Raw genomic sequence first — 24,526 nt, 5'->3', positions numbered from 1 at the left:
CAAACTTGGGGCCCTTCAGTGAGGATGAGCTGAACAAGGCTCTTTCAAAGATCACGAATGGAAAAGCTTCAGGTCTTGATGGCATTCCACCTGAAACTTGGAAGACAAAAGTTTTTAACGACCTCCTGCTTGACTTCTGCAACAAAGTCTACAATCAGAACCCTATCAATAATTGGACAGAAGGATGCATTCTCCCATGTCCAAAAAAGGGAGATCTTGGCTTAACTGACAACTATAGAGGCATTATGTTAACCTCAATTGCAGCCAAAATCTACAAATCAATGCTGCTGAACAGAATTCAACCATCCATAGAAAAGATCATGCGCAGAAATCAGAATGGATTTCGCAAAGGTAGATCAACTGTTGGACAAATACTTACAATACGTAGAATCCTGGAAGGTGTTCAAGCTAAAAATTTAAGTGTGGTTTTACTATTTGTAGACTTTTTAAAGGCTTTCGATTCAATCCACAGAGAAAAGATGGGGCAAATTCTACTCGCATATGGAATCCCACAAGAGATAGTTAATGCCACCACGATACTGTATAAAAACTCAAAAGCTAAAGTCTGCTCACCAGATGGAGACACTGAGTTTTTTTGACATCCTGGCTGAAGTACTTCAAGGAGACACACTTGCCCCATATCTATTTATTATATGCCTGGACTACGTATGTCCTATGAACCTCACTGGATGACGTAAATGAGCTTGGATTTACCTTCAGAAAAAGAATTAATTAATTAATTTATTTATTTCGAACATGTATAAAAATGTATGTAACTATTTGTACATACAAAAGAAAGAAAACGAGAAAGTGACAAAAAAAGAATAAATAAAATAACATAAAGAGCTAAGACATTACAATACACCGCACATTGTTCGAAAAAGGAGTGGGAAGAAGTACAATACTTTTTTTAATTTCCCACCCCTTTTTAACTACCCCGAAATCCAAACTACATTAATACACCTATAAAAATATATACCATGTATATAAAGAGAGTATAGAAAGAGTCAAAGACATCCTACCTTAAACATCACTGATGCAGACTATGCAGATGATCTCATTCTAATGTCAAACACAACTGAAGGAGCAACCAAACTCCTACACTCTCTCGAGCAAGCAGCATCTAGCGTAGGACTGGATGTAAATGCAAAGACTGAATATATAAACATCAACATAATTATAACACTCAACATAAATCTGACCTGCATTTACGAAAGCATAAGCTTATGCTAGGTAAACGAACACTGATCAGATTCAATACTTTTTTTAATTCACTGTCAGAAAATATTAAATCAACTATATCTCTAAATCAATTTCAAAGGCTCATTTGGTCATATTTTTCATTCTTATTAATATTATATAATTATATTTTTGTTAGTGTTTTTTATATATATATATATATATATATATATATATATATATATATATATATATATATATATTATCCACCATGAAGTTATCGGAAAGGGTATTGGAGGTGAGATTGAGAGGAGGGGTAGCAATTTGTGAACAGCAGTACGGGTTTATGCCAAGGAAGAGCACGTTGGATGCAATTTTTACATTAAGAATGTTAATGGACAAGTACAGAGAAGGCCAAAGAAAGCTATATTGTGTGTTTGTAGACCTGGAGAAGGCATACGATAGAGTGCTGAGAGATGAGTTATGGTATTGTATGAGAAAGTGTGGAGTGAATGAGAAGTATATTAGAGTGGTGCAAGACATGTATGAGAACAGTGAAACAGCAGTGAGGTGTGCAGTTGGAATGACTGAATGGTTCAAGGTGAAAGTGGGACTTCATCAAGGATCTGCTTTGAGTCCTTTCTTGTTTGCCGTAGTGATGGATAGCTTGACAGACGAAGTGAGGCAAGAGTCACCATGGAACGTGATGTTTGCAGATGACATGCGGAGGATGGAGCTGCCAAGCACACAAAAACGAGGAAGACCAAAGAGGAGACACATGGATGTGGTGAGAGAAGACATAAAAGTGGCAGGTGTGGTAGAGAAGGATGCAGAAGACATGTAGCAATGGAGACAAACGATCTGCTGTGGCAACCCTGAATCGGGAGCAGCCAAAAGAAGAAGAATATATATATTTTTTTTTTCCTGATAATTTTCTTTTTTTTTTCTGATAATTTTATTTTGTTCATTTTCTTTTCTTCTTCTTAAGACCATGATGGTAGTTTGGGGGAAAAATAGATTAAATCCTATTAATGATTTTATTAAAGATTATTGTAACTTTTAAAATTGCAAATTAGTATAGTTTTGCAGGGCCCCTATGGATACCAGCTATGCTAAATGGGCCACTCTGTTGAAATAAAGTCTATCTATCTATCTAAAATGAATTACCAAGCAGTTATTTAGGCGGCACGGTGGTGTAGTGGTTAGCGCTGTCGCCTCACAGCAAGAAGGTCCGGGTTCGAGCCCCGTGGCCGGCGAGGGCCTTTCTGTGTGGAGTTTGCATGTTCTCCCCGTGGGTTTCCTCCGGGTGCTCCGGTTTCCCCCACAGTCCAAAGACATGCAGGTTAGGTTAACTGGTGACTCTAAATTGACTGTAGGTGTGAATGGTTGTCTGTGTCTATGTGTCAGCCCTGTGATGACCTGGTGACTTGTCCAGGGTGTACCCTGCCTTTCGCCCGTAGTCAGCTGGGATAGGCTCCAGCTTGCCTGCAACCCTGTAGAACAGGATAAAGCGGCTAGAGATAAGGAGATGAGATGAAGCAGTTATTTATAGCTCATTATTAGAGCTTGATGAGGCATTGTTAGAGTTTATAAAATGTTAAGAATAATTTCCAATTTGCCAATTTAAAATTAAGCTAAGAACAGCTATAATGATATAATTTATCAACATGGGATTCACATACATTGCTACCAGTTGATCCTTTATTAATGCCATGAACCCGACTGACACAAATTGTGTCCAAATACACATCATCTTGGTTGAACTTTTCACAAAATATTCATCACAGTGAAGTGCATCATATATGAAATGGCACGAGTTGACCTTTCCAATGATGCTAGTTACTTGTCTAGGTGATGAAGTTTTAGCAAGAAAAATAATTTTGAACTTACATCAAATTTAATCAAGGTTACAAACTGCATACTGAATTACTCATGAACTTGTCATTGCATAGATATGAAACACATATCACGAGAAAGAGTGGAACTGGGACTTTGTAATGATGCTAGTCACGTTTGTACACTATTTGAGCATATTGAAGTAAACATATAATGAATACAGATCCAATTCAGGAATATATATATTAGTGCTGTCAAAAATGTTGCGTTATTAACGCGTTAACTTGACTCAATTTTAACGGCGATAATTTTTTTATCGCGAGATTAACGCTCTGTGACATGATGCCACGCCCCGCACAGCCAGAGTCCTCTGCCCTCCCCCGAAGAGCCACGGTGCTCGGCTTAGGTTTCGTTTTCCCATCGGCGGCTCCAGCCCCACTTTGCAGTGGCTGTGACAAGACGTGTTATGCTCTGCAATAAAAAAAAAAAAAAACACATTGGTACAACCAGTGTTCGAACTATGCCGATATTTTCGGGCGGTCCCTTTTTTTTCCCTTGGGGGGTGCTTGCGCTTGTCTCAGAGCGCGGATCTCCATCGCGCGCTCACTTCGGATATGCAAATGCTTCCCGTTACACACGATTGCTATGTCAATAAACATCATTTTGCCAATATTTTGCCCCCAACATTTCCCAAATCATGTTTTCAAGGGATCTCATGTCTGTTTCAGGGGATCTTGGATCCCCCGAGTACCCCCGTAGTTCGAACGGTGAGCAAGCCCATTCACTTTTTTATGCTGATAAGAGAATTTACAATGGTTTTTCATGTGACAAAAATGTGCGATTAAATTGCGATTAATCGCGAGTTAACTATGACAGTCGCGACATTAATCGCGATTAAATATTTTAATCGCTTGACAGCACTAATATATATATATATATATATATATATATATATATATATATATATATATATATATATATATAAAATTCAGTATAAAAATGTGCAAATATTTCCATATTAAATAATGGCTCTGGATAGTGGAGACTGTTTTGAAAATAGCAAGATACTGCATGTATGGCTATCCCTTATAATGACCAAGATAAAAGCTTCAAACTAATGGTCGTGAAATCACTCTGAAAATCTCTATGTAAAAGTATGCAACTATCAGTATACTAGATCCATGCATGCAACATAGAAAAGTGTCATCTCCTTGCAGAATACTGATTTATACTCCATAAGTGTGTGCCTGCCTGTGTTACTACTATTGCATCCATTTGTGAGATTATGATTGAGTGACAGCAGCAAGCCAGGACTTGCCTTGTCTTCCTGTCAGCCTGGAAATGTCACGATTTGACAGGCTAAATCAAAAAGAAATCACCAAACTGATACTGCCCTGAGGAAAATGAAAATCGGTTACATGTATTTTTGCTTACTTAATATGGCAACATGCCATCTTCTTTCTTTAAAATCCTTGTAGGAAAAGTCCATCCTGAATGTCCACCATTTACTAACAATGTTCAATGTCATATTAATGAAAAATAGGGCTGTAGTTAAGACCACAATCAACAAGTCCAAGACAGGTCTAGCTGAGATGGAGTCAAGACCGAGCCTTGGGAGGTTTGGGTTGAGGCTAAGTCTAGAATCCAAATGATATCAAGAAGTCAAGCTTGAGCCTGAAGACCATCAATTCATTTTCAATTTCATGCCTTTATTTCAACTATTTGGCTTCATTTGTGCATTGCACGACTGGTTAGGTAATGTTTTCTCAAAGAAGGTATTACTTCTTGTCAAACTGAACATAAATTATTTGTACAAACTTTTAGTTACAACCAAGACCATATTTAGTGAGACCGATGCCTGAGACAAGAGAAAAGTCCGAGTACAAATACCAGTAAATCAGAGAAAAATCCAAGTCAGTACTTAAAACATCTTGATACTGCACTGGAGTCCGAATGCTACATTCCTAATAGGTACTCCAGTGTAGAAGAAGTGAAGGACAATTTAACCAATGTTAACAACTAAAGGCCTGTTGCATTAACATCAATAAAAAATAGCCTCAGTGAGGCTATAGCTCATACTGGCTCATACTGATTGGATTTGAAATCCAATCAGTTCTATGGGAGGAGTAGCAATTTTTGTGAAATTGCATATGACCCCTGTGTAGCCACATCTATTGCAGGTGGCGCCGCATGGTGAACAATTCTTGTTGGACTTTCTCTTTAGAGTCTTCTGAGTGAATTTCAGTGAAAACATCCTAGCAGTTTACGAACAGTAGTGTTTGGTGTGATGAGTCACCCAAAATTTTCAAACACCCATAAAATGTTTAATATGAAAGGTGGTGCTACCTTCTTGACAACTTTTATACATCCCAACCTGGGTAACATTCCATCTGAGTTTGATCAAAATCTGGTCACTCCTGTAGGAGGAGTAGTGATTTTTGTGAAATTGCATGTGACCCCTCTGTAGCCTCATCCATGGTAGGTGGTGCCACAAGATGAACAATTCTTATTGGAATATGTCTTTAGAGTCTTCTGGGTGAGTTTCAGTGAAAACATCCTAGCGGTTTATGAAGAGTAGCGTTTAATGTCAAAAAACGTCAAAGTCTTTCCGGCACCATTCATGGCACGTTTGGCAGCACCGATCTCCGTTTCATAGCCCTCGGCCTCTCGCCTATATTACATAGCTAGGGATACAGTGAGGGTGGGGGCTAGTCCTCTGGTAACTGTGAGAATTTGACTCCCCACTCGCATCTGTATTGCAGAGTGCCTTGCCAGATGGCAGTTGGCACCATTTTTATGATGGTCTATGGTATGACCCGACCGTGAGGAGAACTCATGATCGAGAGGTGGACATGCTAACCACTAGGCCAGGAGTCTACAGTACATCCTCAAACTTCTGGGCACTCCACTGGTTTAATGTGACATCACCCAAAATTTTCAGACACTCATAAAATCATAAATATGACAGGTGGCACCACCATCTTGACCACTTTTATGCACACCCACCTGGGGAACATTGTATGTGAGTTTAATTGAAATCTGAGCAATCCTGTAGGAGCAGTAGTGATTTTTGTACATTGTGGATGGACAATGACGATGGATGACGGACGGACAACGCGTGATCATATAAGCTCATCTAGCCTGGCCTATGGCTAGATAAGCTAATTATGAAATTCTTTGAAATACTGGATCTTTCTCATCCCAAGTCAATCACTGACACACACACACACACACACCCCCCCCGATCCACTACATTTGGTTGAAGAATCACCATTTACATGAGATTGGGAAAGGGCATGACTTCCTATTCCCATTCTTCACCTGGGATCCTGTTTATCCAAGGCACAAAGATCTGTGATGATGGCAGTGTCCCGGGTTGTATCCCTTGTGGTGGTCCTCTAGGGAGAGAGGTACATTTTACTTATAAGACAAACCACTAAGTTTATGATGCCATCAACCTGGAGTCTACAGTACATCCTCAAACTTCTGGGCACTCCACGCTCCAGTGCCAGAGTCCTGTTTATAGACAGCCTTTAATACAGATGTACCAGAATCAATCAGTAACAAACTGCTACAACAAGGTGTGGACCCCTCCATCTGCCAATGTATTCTTGACTTCCTGTCAAACAAGAGGCAGTTTGATGGAACCCAACCAGGCAGAACCCCAATGTATTACCACAATGCTGTATACTCCTGCCTCCCATCTATAGCTTGTATACCAACATGTGTATGTCCATTGACCCTTCCATCATGCTGATAAAATTTGCAGATGACACAACCATAATAGGCATCATTAGCAACAATGATGAGCCTGCCTACAAGAGAGAAGTGGCCCATCTGGCTTTGTGCTGTAATGAAATCATCATGGGGCTGAACACACATACATACATACATACATACATACACATAAAAGAAAGAAGAGATGGCGATTGTTTTTTTGCAAGAATTCACCTCCCGTCCAGCCCCTCGAAATCATCAACCATGCAGTGACTAAGGTAGTCATTAAAATTCTAAGAAACCAAAATCACCAAAGATCTCAAATGGAAAATAAACACAACAATGCCATAGCAAAACAATCATAATCAAAAGAGCATCACAGCTAATGTTTCTTTTGTGTCTTTTGTAATGGGAGTTACAGCAACTCAACATCTGTCAACCAGCTCTCTCTCTCTCTCTCTCTCTCATGCTCTCAGCTCTATAGAATCATCATCAAGAGCATCTGAACCTCATCAATAACTATGCGGTTCAGCTCAACCTCCTCCTGCTTAAAGCCAAGACTGCAGTGATTTGTGCACAAAGCAGAAAGGCTGACTCTTCAGCAGCAGCTGTCAGTTCAGGAGTTGCATGACATCAGGGCTGAGAATTGAGCTGAGAATTTCACCATGGACCCAACACGCTCAGGGAACGATCTGTTCCTGAAACTCTCTTCGGTTTGACCACAGTGTTCCATCAGAAGCAGTATACATGGCATTTTCCCAATAGCAATCTTTTTTAATAAGACACCCACACACATAATAAAACAAATAAGCAGAAATGACCTTCCCTTTAAACAGCTAGCATTGGATGTGGACTTTGTATTTGTATTGAATGTATTGTTTATTGTACTGCACTTAAAGAAAACGTCACACAAATAAGCAAATTGAGCTGAAAGTCTATGTCTGTCCTTTATAAAAAAAAAAGCTGCATGTTGAATTTGCTTTTAATGATATAACCACTAAAGTGATGAAAATAGATCTGACCGTTTTTTGTCAGTGAGGCCGCCATAAATCCATCGTGCATGATATCATTTTCTGCGAGCACAGTGGAGGTGTACGTGCATGCTGTACTAGACCATATTATAATATTATGGTCCAGCATGACTTCTTGATCAATTTGTTTGCACTTCTGCACAAAAATTATGGCAATGCAGTATTAGAAAAGGAATCAAAATAAAGGAGGGGCTAGTTTATTGCCTGTTATATATATATTCTTTTATTTTTTTTACCTGCTTATTTTCCATCCATTTGATGCGTGACACGATGTGCTGTCATGCTGCCGGTGTTGGTGTTTTGTGGTGAAACAAAGTCATGGCTTCTGTTGTCATTTCTGCCTCGTGTCTTGCTTCTTCCCAGTGATTTTTTCATACGAGTCCTCCACAAAACAATCTTCTTTAAAATACTTACTGCACAATTTACTGCTTTTTCCAGGAGTAAAATTCTCACTTTATTTGATGAAGCTACTCAGCCAAACGTCTTAGATCCAGGACAGAATGATGAAGATGTGCATAATCCTACATCATGCAGTGCCACCTTTGTTTTCATCTCCTAATATATCCATGTATCTGGCTAATCCAGTATGACCGTGCCCTGGGAAATGGCCCAACAGACTGATGTTAAAAAAACTTTAACATGTTTAAGCTAAAGGCTGCTTAATTTTTGTTTTCATCTAGAACAGGGGTGTCAAACCTGATCCATAAAGGGCCATGTGGCTGCAGGTTTTCATTCCAGCCATGCAGCAGCACCCTGATTTGGCTTATTCAATCAACTGACACACCCACCCTTTAATCAAGGGTGGGTGTGGCTGCAAGTATTTGACTGTGTGAAGACAGTTCAGTTGATTGAATGAGCCAAGTCAGGTGTGCTGCTGCATGGCTGGAATGAAAACCTGCAGCCACAAGGCCCTTTATGGATCAGGTTTGACACCCCTGATCTAGAACATCTTGCATTCATGTATAAAGATGACATTTCATAACCCCGTAATTTCAAAATTTCCTGGTAATTTCAAAATTTCCTGGTTAATTGCTTTAATGTCTGCATGTTTTTAGGTCTGTACACATGCCTGTGTGAACATAAGTTCTTGTTCTAATCTGCCAAGTTTAATTTATTTGTACTTTGGCATATAAATAGATATTGATTCTGATTCTGAAGAAAGAAAACACTAGATACAAACCCACCAAGTGGCATACAGCTATGCAGTAGTGGTACTCAATGGCGAAGGCATTACTGTACTGATTGGAAGGATATGAGTTCAAATTCCAGCGTGACCAAGCTGCCCATGCTGGGCCCTTAAACTTCAACTGCTATGCAATATAAATGTAATATATTTTCACTTTAGTCTGCCAAATGCCATAAATGTAATGTTGATCAATGTACATGGTGAAAAGCATGACAGTTTTGATAGTGGTACACTGCAACCCTGCTATAACAAACTCCTTGGGAGATGTCCAAATAGTTTGTTATACCGAGAAGTTTGTAGTATTGAAATGGACCCACTTGTCACACCAAACACTCACTCTTATGTAAAACAAGACCAACTGTGTTTATATTTACACTTAATTTACTTCCATCTTTACAAAGTAAAGGAAATAAGTCACCCTTTTTTACGTGTCAGGTAAAGGAGGCAGATGGATGGATGTAAAACCAATTAAAAATGTAATGCGAAGGCAGAGTGAAGAAAGAGGCAAGGGTCATGTGAGGGACAAACAGAATAGCCAAGGCAAGAATGAAAGGCAGAATTGAAATATACAAAACAAAGTCAAAACCAGAAAGGCAATACAAAAGATACAAAGTACAGCGTGTATACTTTGCAAAGTGTGTGTGTTTTCATAGTCCTTCTAAGTGCATACCATGATTGCACTTTGTTCAGGAACAGGTGCATGGCAATTAGTCCGCTTGAGCGCAGCATGCACATGAGTAGCAGTTCGAGGCGAGCTGCTGCTTGTGCATGTACCCAATGTCATAAAAATGTGAATATTGTCAACTTTCAGTGAGTAAAAAGTACAATACTTATGTCCCATCAGTTTTACTTGCTGAAGAAACTTGTAATCCTGGACTGTTTTCATTTTAGGCACATACTTCTTTTCACAAATTTCTCCTTCTGAGTCACTATCGCAGTTCATTGACTGAGTTAAATGATCATGAACGGAGGTGATGATTTCTTCATCTGTCCTGGACATGATGGAGGTTACCAATGTATCTTTGTCAGTGTTCACCCACAGACTCGCTATCTTTGAAAAATCTTCACCATTCAGTTCATTCATGTGTTGCAAATCACAGATGATGTCAGCAGTCATTTTGCCCTTGTATCAATCCTTTGATCAGGGGTGTCACTAGGCCTTTTTTACTGGGGCACGTGCCCCAGTAAAAATCAGCTGTGCCCCAGTAAGAAAAGGTTGAAAGATTTTTGTAACAAACTAGTTTCTTTGGCAGATCATTTATCTACTGTATTGGCCCTTTTCCACTACCCTTTTTCAGCTCACTTCAGCTCGCTTCAGCCCGACACGGCTCGCGTTTCGACTACCAAAAACCAGCACGACTCAGCTCGCTTCAGCCCTGCTTAGCCCCTAAAACTCGCACCGTTTTGGAGTGGGGCTGAAGCGAGCCAAACCGTGCCGAGTGAGGCTGGGGGCATGAGCAGACACTCCCCTGTGCACTGATTGGTGAGGAGGAGTGTCCTCACACGCCCACACACGCCCCGCGAGCGCACTGGGATCTGTAAACACCGCAAACCCGGAAGAAGAATAATTACAAATTACGAGAATTTCTGAAGCCTTATGTGCCTCGCCTCATCTATACGCTCTTGCCAGTATCTGTTGGCGTTGTCGGTGACAACAAGCCACAGCACCAAGACCAGCAACACTAACGACTCCATGTCCTCCATGTTTATTGTTTACTATCCGGGTCGTGAGACTACCGCTTAAAAGATCACTGAATCAGTGACATACAGAGCATCGTGGACGAGTTCGCGGAGCGCAAGGCTCGTCGTATGCCCTTCAAATAATGCGCGCAGTAGGCTATTGATGTTTTATTATGAGCCATGTACAGTATGTCGCCTAATGTTTTTATGTTTCTGAGTTACATGTTCGTTTGAAGGACTTAATGTACAAAATAACATAGTTGCACCCCGTAGTGTTGAAATTGGTAAACACAGTGCATTCAGTGAGGTTTGCACCGCCCTCCTTTTATTTCTGACTCTTCCTGTCACCGTTGCAACCTCTGAGCGCTCATTCGTATGCCCTTCAAATAATGTGCGCAGTATAGGCTATTGATGTTTTATTATGAGCCATGTACAGTATCCTAATGTTTTTTGTTTCTGAGTTACATGTTCGTTTGAAGGACTTGATGTACTAAATAACATAGTTGCACCCGGTAGTGTTGAAATTGGTAAACACCGCAGTTGCGGACATTTTGTAGCCTAAAATGATGTTATGATAAGCTTTAATAAAGGGCCCGGTCATTTGCCCCGCCCCCGGCCCGGCTCTGACTTGTTCCGCCACTGTCACTGATGTCACTGTTTGCGCTGCTTAACGACATCACGTGACGTCCACCCACTTTCGCTAACTCCACCCAATGTGTCCACCCACTTCCAGCCAGCACGGTTCAGCGTGGTTGTAGTCGAAATGCAACTCCAACAGCCCCGCTCAGCTCAACTCAGCTCGACTCAGCACGGCACGGCTCAGCCGCGTTTGTAGTGGAAAAGCGGCATAAGTTGTAGGACAGAGGGTGTTTCAAACTCTATCGCCTCTTCTTTCTAACTAATTTTCTGATTGGTCTGGGAGATTCTCACTGTAAACATAGCGTGCATGCGGCGTGCTATGAGTCCATTTAGCCTACTGGAGAGATGAGTCTACTCTTTGGATGAGTCAGAGAACGGGCTCTGGATGAGTTAAGGTAGCGCGAAGTTTTTGCAACAAAACTAAGCAAACCGTATTCTAACAAACCCATTAAACTACATCAAATTAAACAATATTAAATTACTTTTCCAGATGGATATCAGACAGTTCTTCTCACGAAGCAGAGACAGGGGCAGGGAAACAGTGACAGATGAGGAGGAGGGTGAGAGAGGTAAGATTAAGGTTGTAGGCTATGTGCTAGTCAGTCATAACTAACCAGCTAAGTTCGTGAATCGTGAGAGTTGAGATAACATGTTTAGCATCAGCATGCAGCCAACAATAAATTTTTTGGGGACTGGGATGTGTTTTCCGTCTCGTTGACCTATTCCTCGCATAACTTCATCCACGAGAGCATGAGAATTATCCACTTTGCATAGGTTGGGGACAGGAACGTTAAGGTGCATTGTGCGGGGGGGCAGTGCCCCAGTAAAGCTTAATTCCTAGTGACGCCCCTGCCTTTGATCACCATCCTCGATCACTGTTAGTGATCGACACCTAAGCGAGACTAGTTAAGCCTTTGTTTTATGGTCTTAACACCTACTGTTAACTTGACTGCGGACTTACTTATTGTTTGTCTCTGGTAGGAAGAGGAGTGCATGGCTTAGTGATTTTTTTTTTAAGACTCCTACTCACTGTCATTAAAGGCAGGGAGCATGAAGTTATTTTGTTATGTGTGAAAATTTGTAGTAAAAGAGCTTGTTATAGCAGGGTTGCAGTGTATTACCATGGAAGCAGAAGCTGATCTGTTTGAGCAGAGTGTACACATGAAGAGCTACTGCATTGCTTTCTTTAGCTAAAGATGAAGTGAAAGATAATTCCCAATGCACCACTAACAGCAGGTACCAGGTTGAGGATAATGTGAACCAAAGGGAAAATAGACATGCTTATGAAATACGTTGAAACTAATAAGGCCAAGTCAATTTTATTACAACATAAAACAAAAGGGGTAACCTGCAAAGTAACATACCCCTTTTGCACAAGTTGATGCAGTTCCCTGAGGTCTTATTGAAATGTCTGTGACATGCTTTGGTCAAAATACCACAAGGACAAAGCACCGCAGCTCCCTAAACAGCCCTGTTCAAAACCGCTGATTTGAGTGCCTATTCCTTTAAATGACAATAAGCCACTGAACACCCCCCACACACACACCTGTTGAACAGATATGTCTGTGAAGATTAGTCCAGAAGATATTCCGTACATTTCTGGACTATCTGAGAACTCAGGAGGATCTTCTACAAACATAGCATTCCTGTACACTTCAGACTCAGTAACACTCTGAGGCAGAAATTGGTCCACCCTAAGGACAGAATACCCAGACACAAACAGGACAATGTAGTGTATGCAATTCAATGCAGTGAGGAATGCACAGACCTGTGCATTGGGGAAATGAAACAACCGCTTCACAAGTGCATGGATCAACACAGGAGAGACAGTCCCTCAGGCCAGGACTCTGCAGTCTATCTTCATCTCAATAACAAAGGACACTCGTTTCAAGGACTGCAATGTATGCACTCTAGCCAGAGAAGACCGGTGGTTTGAAAGAGGAGTAAAAGAAGGCATCTTCTTCAACCTGGAATGGCATCACTGAACAGAGTAGGTGGTCTGAGACACCACTCATCAGCCACCTACAATGCAGTCCTTGGGACACTTCTCAGGCCCTGTCCACACGGCAACGGATTCAGGTGACTCCGATAGAATTGCTTATCGTTTAGGCCTGGCGTCCACATGGCACCGGCGTTTTGGGTGCCCAAAACGCAATCTTTTTTGAGAACGGGTTCCAGAGTGGAAAGATCTGGCAACATTGCCGTTGCGAAGTCGTCTGGATGAGTAGAACGGATTTGTTTACGATGACGTCACAACCACATGACTGTGAGTGCTTCACGCCGGGTAGAAGTGTAACGAACTCGATGCGAGTTGTCAACAAATCCTATAACTTGGTTCATGAAACGCGCTTACAAAATATTTTCACTGTGAATATTTATTGTGTAATGGTGCAAAGTGAGAGAGAGAGAGAAAATAGCCCCTAGGGCAGAGTCAATCCCACCAGCAAAAATAGGAAAAAAACGGAGCGATCTCACCTCTTCAGATGTTGATTTAAGTCCTACAATACATTCCTCAAAAAGGGCGTAGAACAACAAATTAATCCATCAGCGTGTAGCATTCAATTTATTCCGGACCATTAAAGACGCCGCCTTCTGCGTAGAATCATACGTCATCCTCGCCGCCATATTGGATAGGTCAAAGCGGAGAATAAAGATGCCTCATTCATGTGCTGCGTTTAACTGTACTAACAGGTTTACCATCCAAACGAGATCACATGCCTACAATACATTCCTCAAAAAGGGTGTAGAACAACAAATTAATCCATCAACATGTAGCATTCAATTTATTCCGGACCATTAAAGACGCCGCCTTCTGCGTAGAATCATACGTCATCCTCGCCGCCATATTGGATAGGTCAAAGCGGAGAATAAAGATGCCTCATTCATGTGCTGCGTTTAACTGTACTAACAGGTTTACCATCCAAACGAGATCACATGGGATTACCTTTCACAGGTGAGACTGGAAAAATACTTTTCATTGTATTTGGTCATTATAATGTAATTTTACGAACAGATTTTTCTGACTTTGTGGCTAATATGAAGTCTCGCGCATAATAGTTTATGCGCATGCGTCCTTACTTCTTCTATTGTTCTGGTGTCTCCGAAGGGACCGTCTTACAGCGCCCCTAGAGGTGTGGCATGTGTATTGCATCGTTTTCAGCAAGCGTTGCGTTGCCATATGGACCTGATATTTTACTGATCGTTGCCCATTTGGACGCAATATATTTTTAAATAACATCTCATTGCCGTTGTCGTGTGGATGTAGCCTCAGAAAACTGAATACACATCCACACCAAGACTCAGCTGACTTCAATGAATCACATGATGGCAGAGAGAGCCAACGACCCACAGATCACCCTAACGACTCTCTAGGCTGCTAACACCATTCACACCTGGCCTCCAGTGACCTTAACACCTACAGGATGACTGAGGTGGTGTTTACATTAGACCGTATCTGTCTCGTTTTCATCGCGGATGCACTGTCCGTTCACATTAAAACGCCAGGAAACGACTCCACAGGCGGAACAACTTGAATCCGCCAGGGCTCACGTATTCAATCCATTACGTATCTGATCCGGTGCTGTGTAAACATTGAGAAACGAGGATACGCTGTGCTGAGCTCTAGCTGACATCGTCATTGGACAACGTCACTGTGACATCCACCTTCCTGATTCGCTGGCGTTGGTCATGTGACGCGACTGCTGAAAAACGGCGCAGACTTTCACTTCCTGCTATTTGTCCCGAATCACTATTCTTTAAGTTCGTTTCTTAAGACACGTATTTTTTAGTATGTTACCTCGTTTGTTGACAGTTTCGGCGAACACTTCCGCCTTCTTCAAAACAGTCACCAGATGTCGAGTGGTGACGTGCCTTATCAGCTGATGTTACTCTATGGAGGCGTGAACGTCCCGCCCAATTTGACAGGTAGTCTACGCCTCCTGCTGTCAGGTCGCTGCCCCAGGACGGCGCTCCAGGTGTGTGACAGCGCGTACGCTCCCTCATCCCGGTTCATCGTCCTCTGCACCCGCTTTCGTATCTCCACTGCCTCCAAAATCCAACGCTGGTATCTATTCTCTTCAGCGCGAATGACTCTGGCCTCTTCCCAATTCATAATATGATTTTGTCGTTTGCAGTGGTCTGAAATGGCTGATTTTAAGTTTTCTTGGTTTGCTTTTTCTTTTTCGGATCTTGTGAGTCTTTTTGTTGTTTCTTTTTCACATTCTAATTGGTGTTCTTTCCTGCGAGTGTGGAAGCATCTGCCCGTTTCACCAATATAGACTTTATTGCATGACCGGCAAGGGATTTCATATATGACATTGCATTTATTGTCCAGTTGTATTTTGTCTTTGGGGTGAACTAGCAGCTGTCGGAGGTTCTTGTATGGTTTGACCGGGGTGTTGATGTGGTATTTCCTCATGGATCGTTGGATGCGTTCTGTAACTCCTTTTATGTATGGTAATGTGACAAAGCCCCGGTTTGTTTTTTCTGTGTTTTTTCTTGTTTGTTTGTTTTTTTCCTTTTTTTGTGTCTGTAATTTTCCTTTTCGTATTGCCCACGGTGGATATTGGCAGTTTTTTAATGCCTGTTGGATGTGTTGTTCCTCCTCCTGTCTGTCTTTCTCCTCCGTGATGTTCTGTGTTCGGTCGTATAGTGTTCTGATTACTGACATTTTATGTGCTATGGGATGTTCAGACGTCCAGAGAAGATATTGGTCGGTATGTGTAGGTTTTCTGTATGCTGTAATTCTGATATTACCTTCTTCTGTGTGGTGTATTTTTAGGTCCAGAAATGCTATTGTCTTGACTGTTTCCTCTTCGTGTGTGAATTTGATGTTGCCTGTCTTGTCTATGGAGTTTAAATGATCCGTGAGTTGTTGTGTGTGGCCTGTTTTGGTTATTTCAAGAATGTCATCAACGTATCTTTTCCAGAAGATAGGTTTGCAGTCATCCGGTGCTGTTTCTATGGCTCGGGTTTCCAGATCCTCCATAAAAAAGTTGCATAGAGTGGCAGATAGCGGGTCCCCCATTGCAAATCCCTCTTTTTGTCTTTTTGTCTTTTTGTCACATTACCATACATAAAAGGAGTTACAGAACGCATCCAACGATCCATGAGGAAATACCACATCAACACCCCGGTCAAACCATACAAGAACCTCCGACAGCTGCTAGTTCACCCCAAAGACAAAATACAACTGGACAATAAATGCAATGTCATATATGAAATCCCTTGCCGGTCATGCAATAAAGTCTATATTGGTGAAACGGGCAGATGCTTCCACACTCGCAGGAAAGAACACCAATTAGAATGTGAAAAAGAAACAACAAAAAGACTCACAAGATCCGAAAAAGAAAAAGCAAACCAAGAAAACTTAAAATCAGCCATTTCAGACCACTGCAAACGACAAAATCATATTATGAATTGGGAAGAGGCCAGAGTCATTTGCGCTGAAGAGAATAGATACCAGCGTTGGATTTTGGAGGCAGTGGAGATACGAAAGCGGGTGCAGAGGACGATGAACCGGGATGAGGGAGCGTACACGCTGTCACACACCTGGAGTGCCGTCCTGGGGAGCGACCTGACAGCAGGAGGCGTGGACTACCTGTCAAATTGGGCGGGACATTCACGCCTCCATAGAGTAACATCAGCTGATAAGGCACGTCACCACTTGACATCTGGTGACTGTTTTGAAGAAGGCGGAAGTGTTCGCCGAAACTGTCAACAAACGAGGTAACATACTAAAAAATACATGTCTTAAGAAACGAACTTAAAGAATAGTTATAATAATCAGACATAATGAATTTTCACTACATGTCCCGAATCACTGCTCGTGCGCTTCACTCGCGCGCTCTGTGAGCTGCGCAGGGCCGGAGTGCGCACCCTCCAGAGGGCACTCGCTGTTCAGGGAGGAGTGATTTGGAGCGCAGGATGCCTGCGGAGCCGAGCGTATCCGTGTATTGGCGTTGCTGTGTGCACGCGAATCGTGTATTGGCATTGCTGTGTGCACGCGAATCGTTTTAAAAACGTTAATCTGATGATCCGCTGATACGGTCTAATGTAAACACCACCTGAGAGGGTCAACGGCCCATGTGACCTCAACAACTCTCCCTAGGTTTGCTTTTGGTCCACTAGAGGATAAATACCTGGAACTCCCCACAAGTCCAACAGAACTGAAGCATTTCAGATGAGAGGTGAAACATCTTCAAGAACTTCAAGCAAGTCCAGTTGCCTTCTTTAGCACCTACTGTCAAACAGGTAGCACATTCTTCATGAATATTCATTCACAAAGGCAGTTCTCAAGCCATGAGTGGAGATACTCAGATAAGGGGAGGTATAATTCTAATGATCTCTTTGTGACATAGAAAGAGGAGGAAAATCTGAATTGCTTGTTCAAACTCATGTTTTCTGAAATAGGCAGCCCAAAGGAAACTGACTGGGTGTCTTATTTCAGAGTTTGTGGGTTGGTAGGCACTCCAGATACCCAAGTACTGAATAAGTGAGTTTTTCATAATACAGTATGTTCAATGAAAAGATCCAAAATAGAAATAGTTTTGTGGGAAGAAAAAAGAAGAAGAAGCCTTAATGAGGCTGTAGCTCATACTAGCCATTGTTGTAGTGTGAAATTTTGAAATCTGATCAATCCTGTGGTACCGTAGGTGTAGCGATTTTTGTGAAATTGGATATGACCCCTGTGTGGCTGCTTCCATGGCAGGTGGTGCCACCTGGTGAACAATTCTTGTTGGAATATGTCTTTAGAGTCTTCTGGGAGAATTTCAGTGAAAACATCCTAGCAGTTTACGAACAGTAGTGTTTGGTGTGATGAGTCACCCAAAATTTTCAAACGCCCATAAAATGTTAAATATAACAGGTGGTGCTACCGTCTTGACAACTTTTATAGATACCAACCAGGGGAACATTCCATATGAGTTTGATCAAAATCTGATCACTCCTGTAGGAGAAGTAGCAATTTTGATGAAATTGCACATGACCCATCTGTAGCCTCATCCATGGTAGGTGGCGCCACCTGGTGAACAATTCTTGTTGTGTTTAGAATCTTCTGGGTAGAGTTTCAGAGAAAATGTCCCATCAGTTTATGAAGACTAGTGTTTAATGTGATGAATTACCCAAAAATTTAAGACACCCATAAAATCGTAAGCATGACAGGTGGTGCCACCGTTTTGACAACTTTTATGCACACTCACCTGGGGAACATTGTATGTGAGTTTGATTCTTAATCCAATCAATCAATCAATCAATCAATCAATCAATCTTGTAGGAGGAATAGTGATTTTTGTAAATTGTGGACGGACAATGACGGACGAACGACAGACAATGCGTGATTGCATGAGCCCATCTGGCCTGGCTTGTGGCTGGATGAGCTCATAATTAGCCAGATTTTTATGTATGTTCAAGAATGTCACACAGAAAAGTTACTAAATTCCTCAAGATTTAAAGAAAATATGATGAAATCATCTTATTGCAGTATGTAAGAATCCCCTTCAGCAATAATTCAAAAAGGAGTTGATTACATCTCAGAAGACTGTTTGGGTATGTGAGTTCCACAACATGGAAATATTTCATTGATACATGAGAATTTCTTGGCACAAATGTAAGAAAATAAAACACTGGATCAAGAGGAAACTGTTGAATGCTCAGTAAAGCTTTGACCAATGTCAAGATTTGGAAATACAACAGCTCAGAGAAGTGCTCTGAATGGGAATAGGTCTGAGTACTCAGAAAAAGACTCATCGGTTATGTCACAGGATATAGAATATTTCAACTGGCTTACCTGACAAAGATTTTCAAAAGGAGAAATTTTACTTTACAAACTGCATTTTGTTTCATTTACTTTAATATATTTTCACTTCAACATACTGATGTTATATTTACTTGAAATGCTAAATGTTGTTTATGGCACTGTGCCTGTCTTTGCTATTTGAACTTTTTTTTTTGTTTGTTTGTTCAATTTCATGGTCTGTCTTTTGTTGTACAGGTAACTGAAACAAGGACTGGCCCTCTTGGATGCAGTAACTATGACAACCTTGATTCTGTCAGTTCGGTTTTAGTTCAAAGTCCTGAAAACAAAGTCCACTTACAAGGTAATAATATCTTCTCTTTGATGCTCTTTGTTGTTCTGTGATCAGAATGTCATGCTCAAGGTAGTTAATGTATCATTCATTCATTCAATCAGTCATTCCTTCATCTTCCGTAACTATTTTATCCTGGTCAGGGTCATGGTGGATCTGGAGCCTATCCTGAGAAACCTGGGTATGAGGCAGAAATACACCCTAGATAGGATGCCAGTGTTGCCCAATTTATTTAGTTACTCATGTAACCAGGTCAGCCCTCTTAGATTTACAATCACTTAACACGACCGTCAATGACTGCATAGCTCACTCCGGCCCAGTGTAGTCCAGAAGGAATGATCTAAATTGGGCCACCTGGCCCAATAAACGTTGCAGGCTATATACAATATATACAAGCTACATATAGAAGTTATATACACCCTACCTGTTTGCCAGGAAGAATCCAAAACAGCAAGGAATTGACCAAGAAGATGCAATTTTTGTTGAACTGCTCATTAAGGCATAATTAGTCCATAACTTCATTAATAATTGTAATTAAGCAAATCTGGGTAGATGTTATATGCACCCTAGGTACCCCTACCTTCGTGCCAGAAAGAATCAAAATTGGTGAAGAATTGAGGGAGAAGAAGTGATTGGTGTGGAAACTGCTTGTTAGGGCTTAATTACTCCATATCTTCATTATTAATTGCAATCATGGAAATTTGGGTAGAAGCTATATGCACCCCAGGCAGACCTACCTTCCTGCCAAAAATAATAAAAATCAGTGAAGAATTGAGGGAGAAGAAGCAATTTTTGTGAAACGTGGACCACACCGGATGGATGACAGACAACACATGGTGGCATAAGCTCATCGCCTGTCAGCCCGATGAGCTAATAACCAGCATTATTCTTCTGAACCCATGGCCTAATGGTTACAGAAGCAGCTTTGGGACCAAAAGGTTGCCAGTTCGATTCCCTGGACCAGCAGGAATGGCTGAAGTGCCCTTGAGCAAGGCATCTAACCCCCCACCTGCTCCCCAGGCTGCTCTGGGTATATTGCAGGTTGCTCTAGATAAGAGTGTCTGCTAAATGCAATTAATGTAATGTCATTAATGAGGTGGTATGCTAATGAAGTACTGTATGTATGGGTCTATTTTTTTCCCCCCACATGTATCTGATACTGCACTGTAAATGCTGGAGGCCAATGGCGGAACTGGAGTTTGTATTCTTGCAACATTGTCATCAGGATCTGTTGAACTGATGTGGTCGCTTTTTTGGATGTTCTTGGCAATCCCACTGATTGCCTCTGTCCCTCACTGGTGGGCTCCACCTTTTAGTGGTGGGGAGGGTGCTGTTTCATGCTCAGTCCACAGGGTGATTTTTTTCCACCTACACAGATGGTCTGCGCCAGCTACTCGATCCCAGAAAAAATAAAAACTTGCCTTTCAATGTTCAAGCGATTTATATTGTCTCCATTGCCTATAATTTGCTGCAATCCAATTATTTCACCATGAAATTGTCTTCAATTCGGATCTCGCATGACCAGAAGCAACACCATATTTGTTGATCAATTCTCATGCTCTGATTGGCTGAGTTGGACCACATGACCATGACATAGCAGATGTAGTTATGTTACATTACTGTAGCAGATGTAGTTATATTACATGTAAAATTTCTGGGGAGAGCATGCCCCCAGATCCCCCTACCATTAGTGTGCCTTAAAGCCACCACAAATTCCAGTGTCGCCTCCTACTTTTTTTTAGCTAGCTACTTCAAATTTTCTGGAGAACCCTGCTACAATCTGTCCTTAAACTCCTCTCATTCATTTTAGGATTGCTTTGTTTGAACTGAACCAAATTATGCAGCACAAAACCTTCCATATGCTGCCATACAAAATCTCTCTGCTTCCAGCTCATGGAGATTTCTATGCCATTTATTTAGTATGCTCATGGTAAATGAATAAGTCTTCCCTTCATGAAGCCTTTAAAACTAACATGGTGACTCCTAAATTCCAATTTATTTTTCCATCTTGTTGAATTATGAAGGATATGAATTAAATCTGGTGGGGGGGACCAACCTGACAACTGGAAGGAAAATCACCATTTTTGGCCATGGTGCTTGGTCTCATCTACTTATCTTTTCTGTACATTTTCAAAAACCTGCCCGATATTTGTCACTGTCAATTATTAAATTATTTTCTAATTTGATGTGTTCTTATACTGATATGTCATTTCATATATTGTGCATGGGTGGTGTACTGGTTAGCACTGTTGCCTCACAGCAAGAAGGTTCTGTGTTCGAGCCCAGTAGCCGACAGGGGCCTTTCTGTGTGGAGTTTGCACATTCTCCCCGTGTCTGTGTGGGTTTCCTCTGCATGCTCCAGTTTCCCCCACAGTCCAAAGACATGCAGGTTAGGCTAATTGGTGGCTCTAAATTGACTGTAGGTGTGAATGTGAGTGTGAGTGGTTGTTTGTCTCTATTGCCGCTTTTCCACTACCAACGCGGCTGAGTTGGGCTGAGCCGTGTGGTGCTGAGTTGGGCTGAGTCGAGCTGAGCGGGGCTGTTGGAGTTGCATTTCGACTACAACCGTGCTGAACCGTGCTGGCTGGAAGTGGGTGGACACATTGGGTGGAGTTAGCGAAAGTGGGTGGACGTCACGTGATGTCGTTAGGCGGTGCAAACAGTGACATCAGTGACCTTTTAAGCGGTAGTCTCACGACCCGGATAGTAAACAATAAACATGGAGGACATGGAGTCGTTAGTGTTGCTGGTCTTGGTGCTATGGCTTGTTGTCACCGACAAGGCCAACAGATACTGGCAAGAGCGTATAGATGAGGCGAGGCGCATAAGGCTTCAGAAATTCTTGTAATTCGTAATTCTTCTTCTTCCGGGTTTACGGTGTTTACAGATTCCAGCGTGCTCGCGGGGTATGTGTGGGCATGTGAGGACACTCCTCCTCACCAATCAGTGCACAGGGGAGTGTCTCCTCACGCCCCTAGCCCCACTCGGCTCGGTTTGGTTCGCTTCAGCCCCACTCCAAAACGGTGCGAGTTTTGGGTGCTGAGTAGGGCTGAAGCGAGCTGAGTCGTGCTGCTCTGAGGTAGTCGAAACGCGAGCCGTGTCGGGCTGAAGTGAGCTGAAAAAGGGTAGTGGAAAAGGGCCATATGTGTCAGCCCTGTGATGACCTGGTGACTTGTCTAGGGTGTACCCCGCCTCTCACCCGTAGTCAGCTGGGATAGGCTCCAGCTTGCCTGTGACCCTGTACAGGATGAGCAGCTACAGATAATGGATGGATGGATAAATTGTGCATAATTCAATTTTCTCATGTCTCAAATGCATCATGTACTGGATAACTCTATTGTTAATTATATTTCAGGGCTGATATTTCTATTATTATAACCTTTATTTAACCAGGTTAGGCTCACTGAGATTTAATAAATAAATAAATAGAATCTTTTCCAAGAGAGACCTGGCCACGAATGGCAGCAGTACATATAGTTTCACATTCAACATTAAATCACAGCAGACAAAGACATCTCAAAGTGCATTCCAGTGTGTAGAGAGAATCAGATATTACTAATTAAAACATTCACAAATTTGGATAGACTCAGATTCACTGGACTTAACAATGCCTTTCAAATCATTGAGTGAAACTAGGTACTGGAGTTTGAGCTTGTTCTGCAGGCTATTTCAAGCAGATGGTGCTGAAAACATAAAGGCCTTCTTCCCTAGCTCAGTCCTAGCTTGAGGAATAGTCATGAGGAGAATATCCTGAGACCTTAACCCATATTATGCACCCTGTTTGACAGAGAGATATTCAGTTTGATAACATGGGAGTCTGCCTAGAATGGCCTTATTGAGGTTTTTCACCTGACGTCACAGGGTCACGTGACGCCCCGGGGTCCGCCATTTTGAAGGTCAAGCTACATACTAACGCTGCAGACAGAGAGGGAGAACCAGCTTGAAAAAAAAACGTGTTACAGACACCGGATCCAGTATAAATAGCTGCCGGAGCGCGCTCCGGCTTGCTCCCCCTCAAATTAAGCAGCGCGCTCCGGCTTGCTCCCGGAGTGCTCCGGCCGAGGTTCCGGAGCGCGCTCCGGCAGCTATTTACACTGGATCCGGTGTAAATAGCTGCCGGATCATAATTACAGTAAACTAGTATATACAGTAAAGGAAAAACTTGAGACTGAAAGTGTGGCAGCGGGGGCGTGGTCAAGCGCCGGTCTGTGACAGGAGGGCGGAGTCAGGGAAGGTGAGTAGCAGAATCACTACACCTGACGGCAATTAACCTGTGTTTGTGTGTCTTCCCAGTAACCGCGCCCTATTTAAGGAGGCAGAGGGAGAGCAGAGAGAGAGCTTCCCCGGACGAGACTACAGTGTGTGTGTGTTTGTCTCTGTCTCCTGTGTGACATTGTCTCCTGAAAAGTGTGGCAATAAAGCCCGAGTTGAACCCTGATCTCTGTCCTGCCGTCCTCTGTGCTCCACCCACCCATAGGGAACTTACTACAGTGGTGCCGAAACCCGGGAATAGTGGAGCACCAACCCAGCAGCCCCATGGAATCCTCCCCGTTCGCAGACCTGGTCCACGCCCTCGCCATGGCTCAGCAAAGCCAGCACCAGGTGCTCGTCACACTCCGAAAGGAACAAGAGCGGCGCTTCGAAGCCCTGGTGCTGGCCCAGCAGGAAGATCGTGAGGTGTTCCGGCATCTCCTCGCGTCGGCGGGGTCCACCAGCGCTCTGGCCGTGGGCCCATCTCCCCTCACTGTCACCAAGATGGGCCCGCAGGACGACCCCGAGGCGTTCCTCACGTTGTTCGAACAGGTCGCCGAAGCCTCGGGGTGGCCGATGGAGCAGCACGCGGCGCGCCTCCTCCCCCTGCTAACGGGAGAGGCACAGCTGGCACAGTAACCGCGCCCTATTTAAGGAGGCAGAGGGAGAGCAGAGAGAGAGCTTCCCCGGACGAGACTACAGTGTGTGTGTGTTTGTCTCTGTCTCCTGTGTGACATTGTCTACTGAAAAGTGTGGCAATAAAGCCCGAGTTGAACCCTGATCTCTGTCCTGCCGTCCTCTGTGCTCCACCCACCCATAGGGAACTTACTACAGTGGTGCCGAAACCCGGGAATAGTGGAGCACCAACCCAGCAGCCCCATGGAATCCTCCCCGTTCGCAGACCTGGTCCACGCCCTCGCCAT

General features: G+C 42.7%; 1 protein-coding gene across 1 annotated transcript in view; it reads left to right on the top strand.

The window, feature by feature from the left end:
* brinp3a.2 (bone morphogenetic protein/retinoic acid inducible neural-specific 3a, tandem duplicate 2) overlaps positions 1 to 24,526 on the top strand; it is a 119,028-nt gene that overhangs the window by 78,948 nt on the left and 15,554 nt on the right. The window contains exon 4 of the mRNA XM_060918365.1: positions 19,259 to 19,364. Coding sequence (XP_060774348.1) covers positions 19,259 to 19,364 — 106 coding nt within the window. The remainder of the gene's footprint in view (positions 1 to 19,258; positions 19,365 to 24,526) is intronic.

The sequence above is a fragment of the Neoarius graeffei genome, chromosome 4 (genome assembly GCF_027579695.1).
Source record: "Neoarius graeffei isolate fNeoGra1 chromosome 4, fNeoGra1.pri, whole genome shotgun sequence".
NCBI lineage: Eukaryota > Metazoa > Chordata > Actinopteri > Siluriformes > Ariidae > Neoarius > Neoarius graeffei.
Note: the sequence above shows the minus strand (reverse complement) of the source record. Positions and strands in the feature narration are given on the sequence as shown.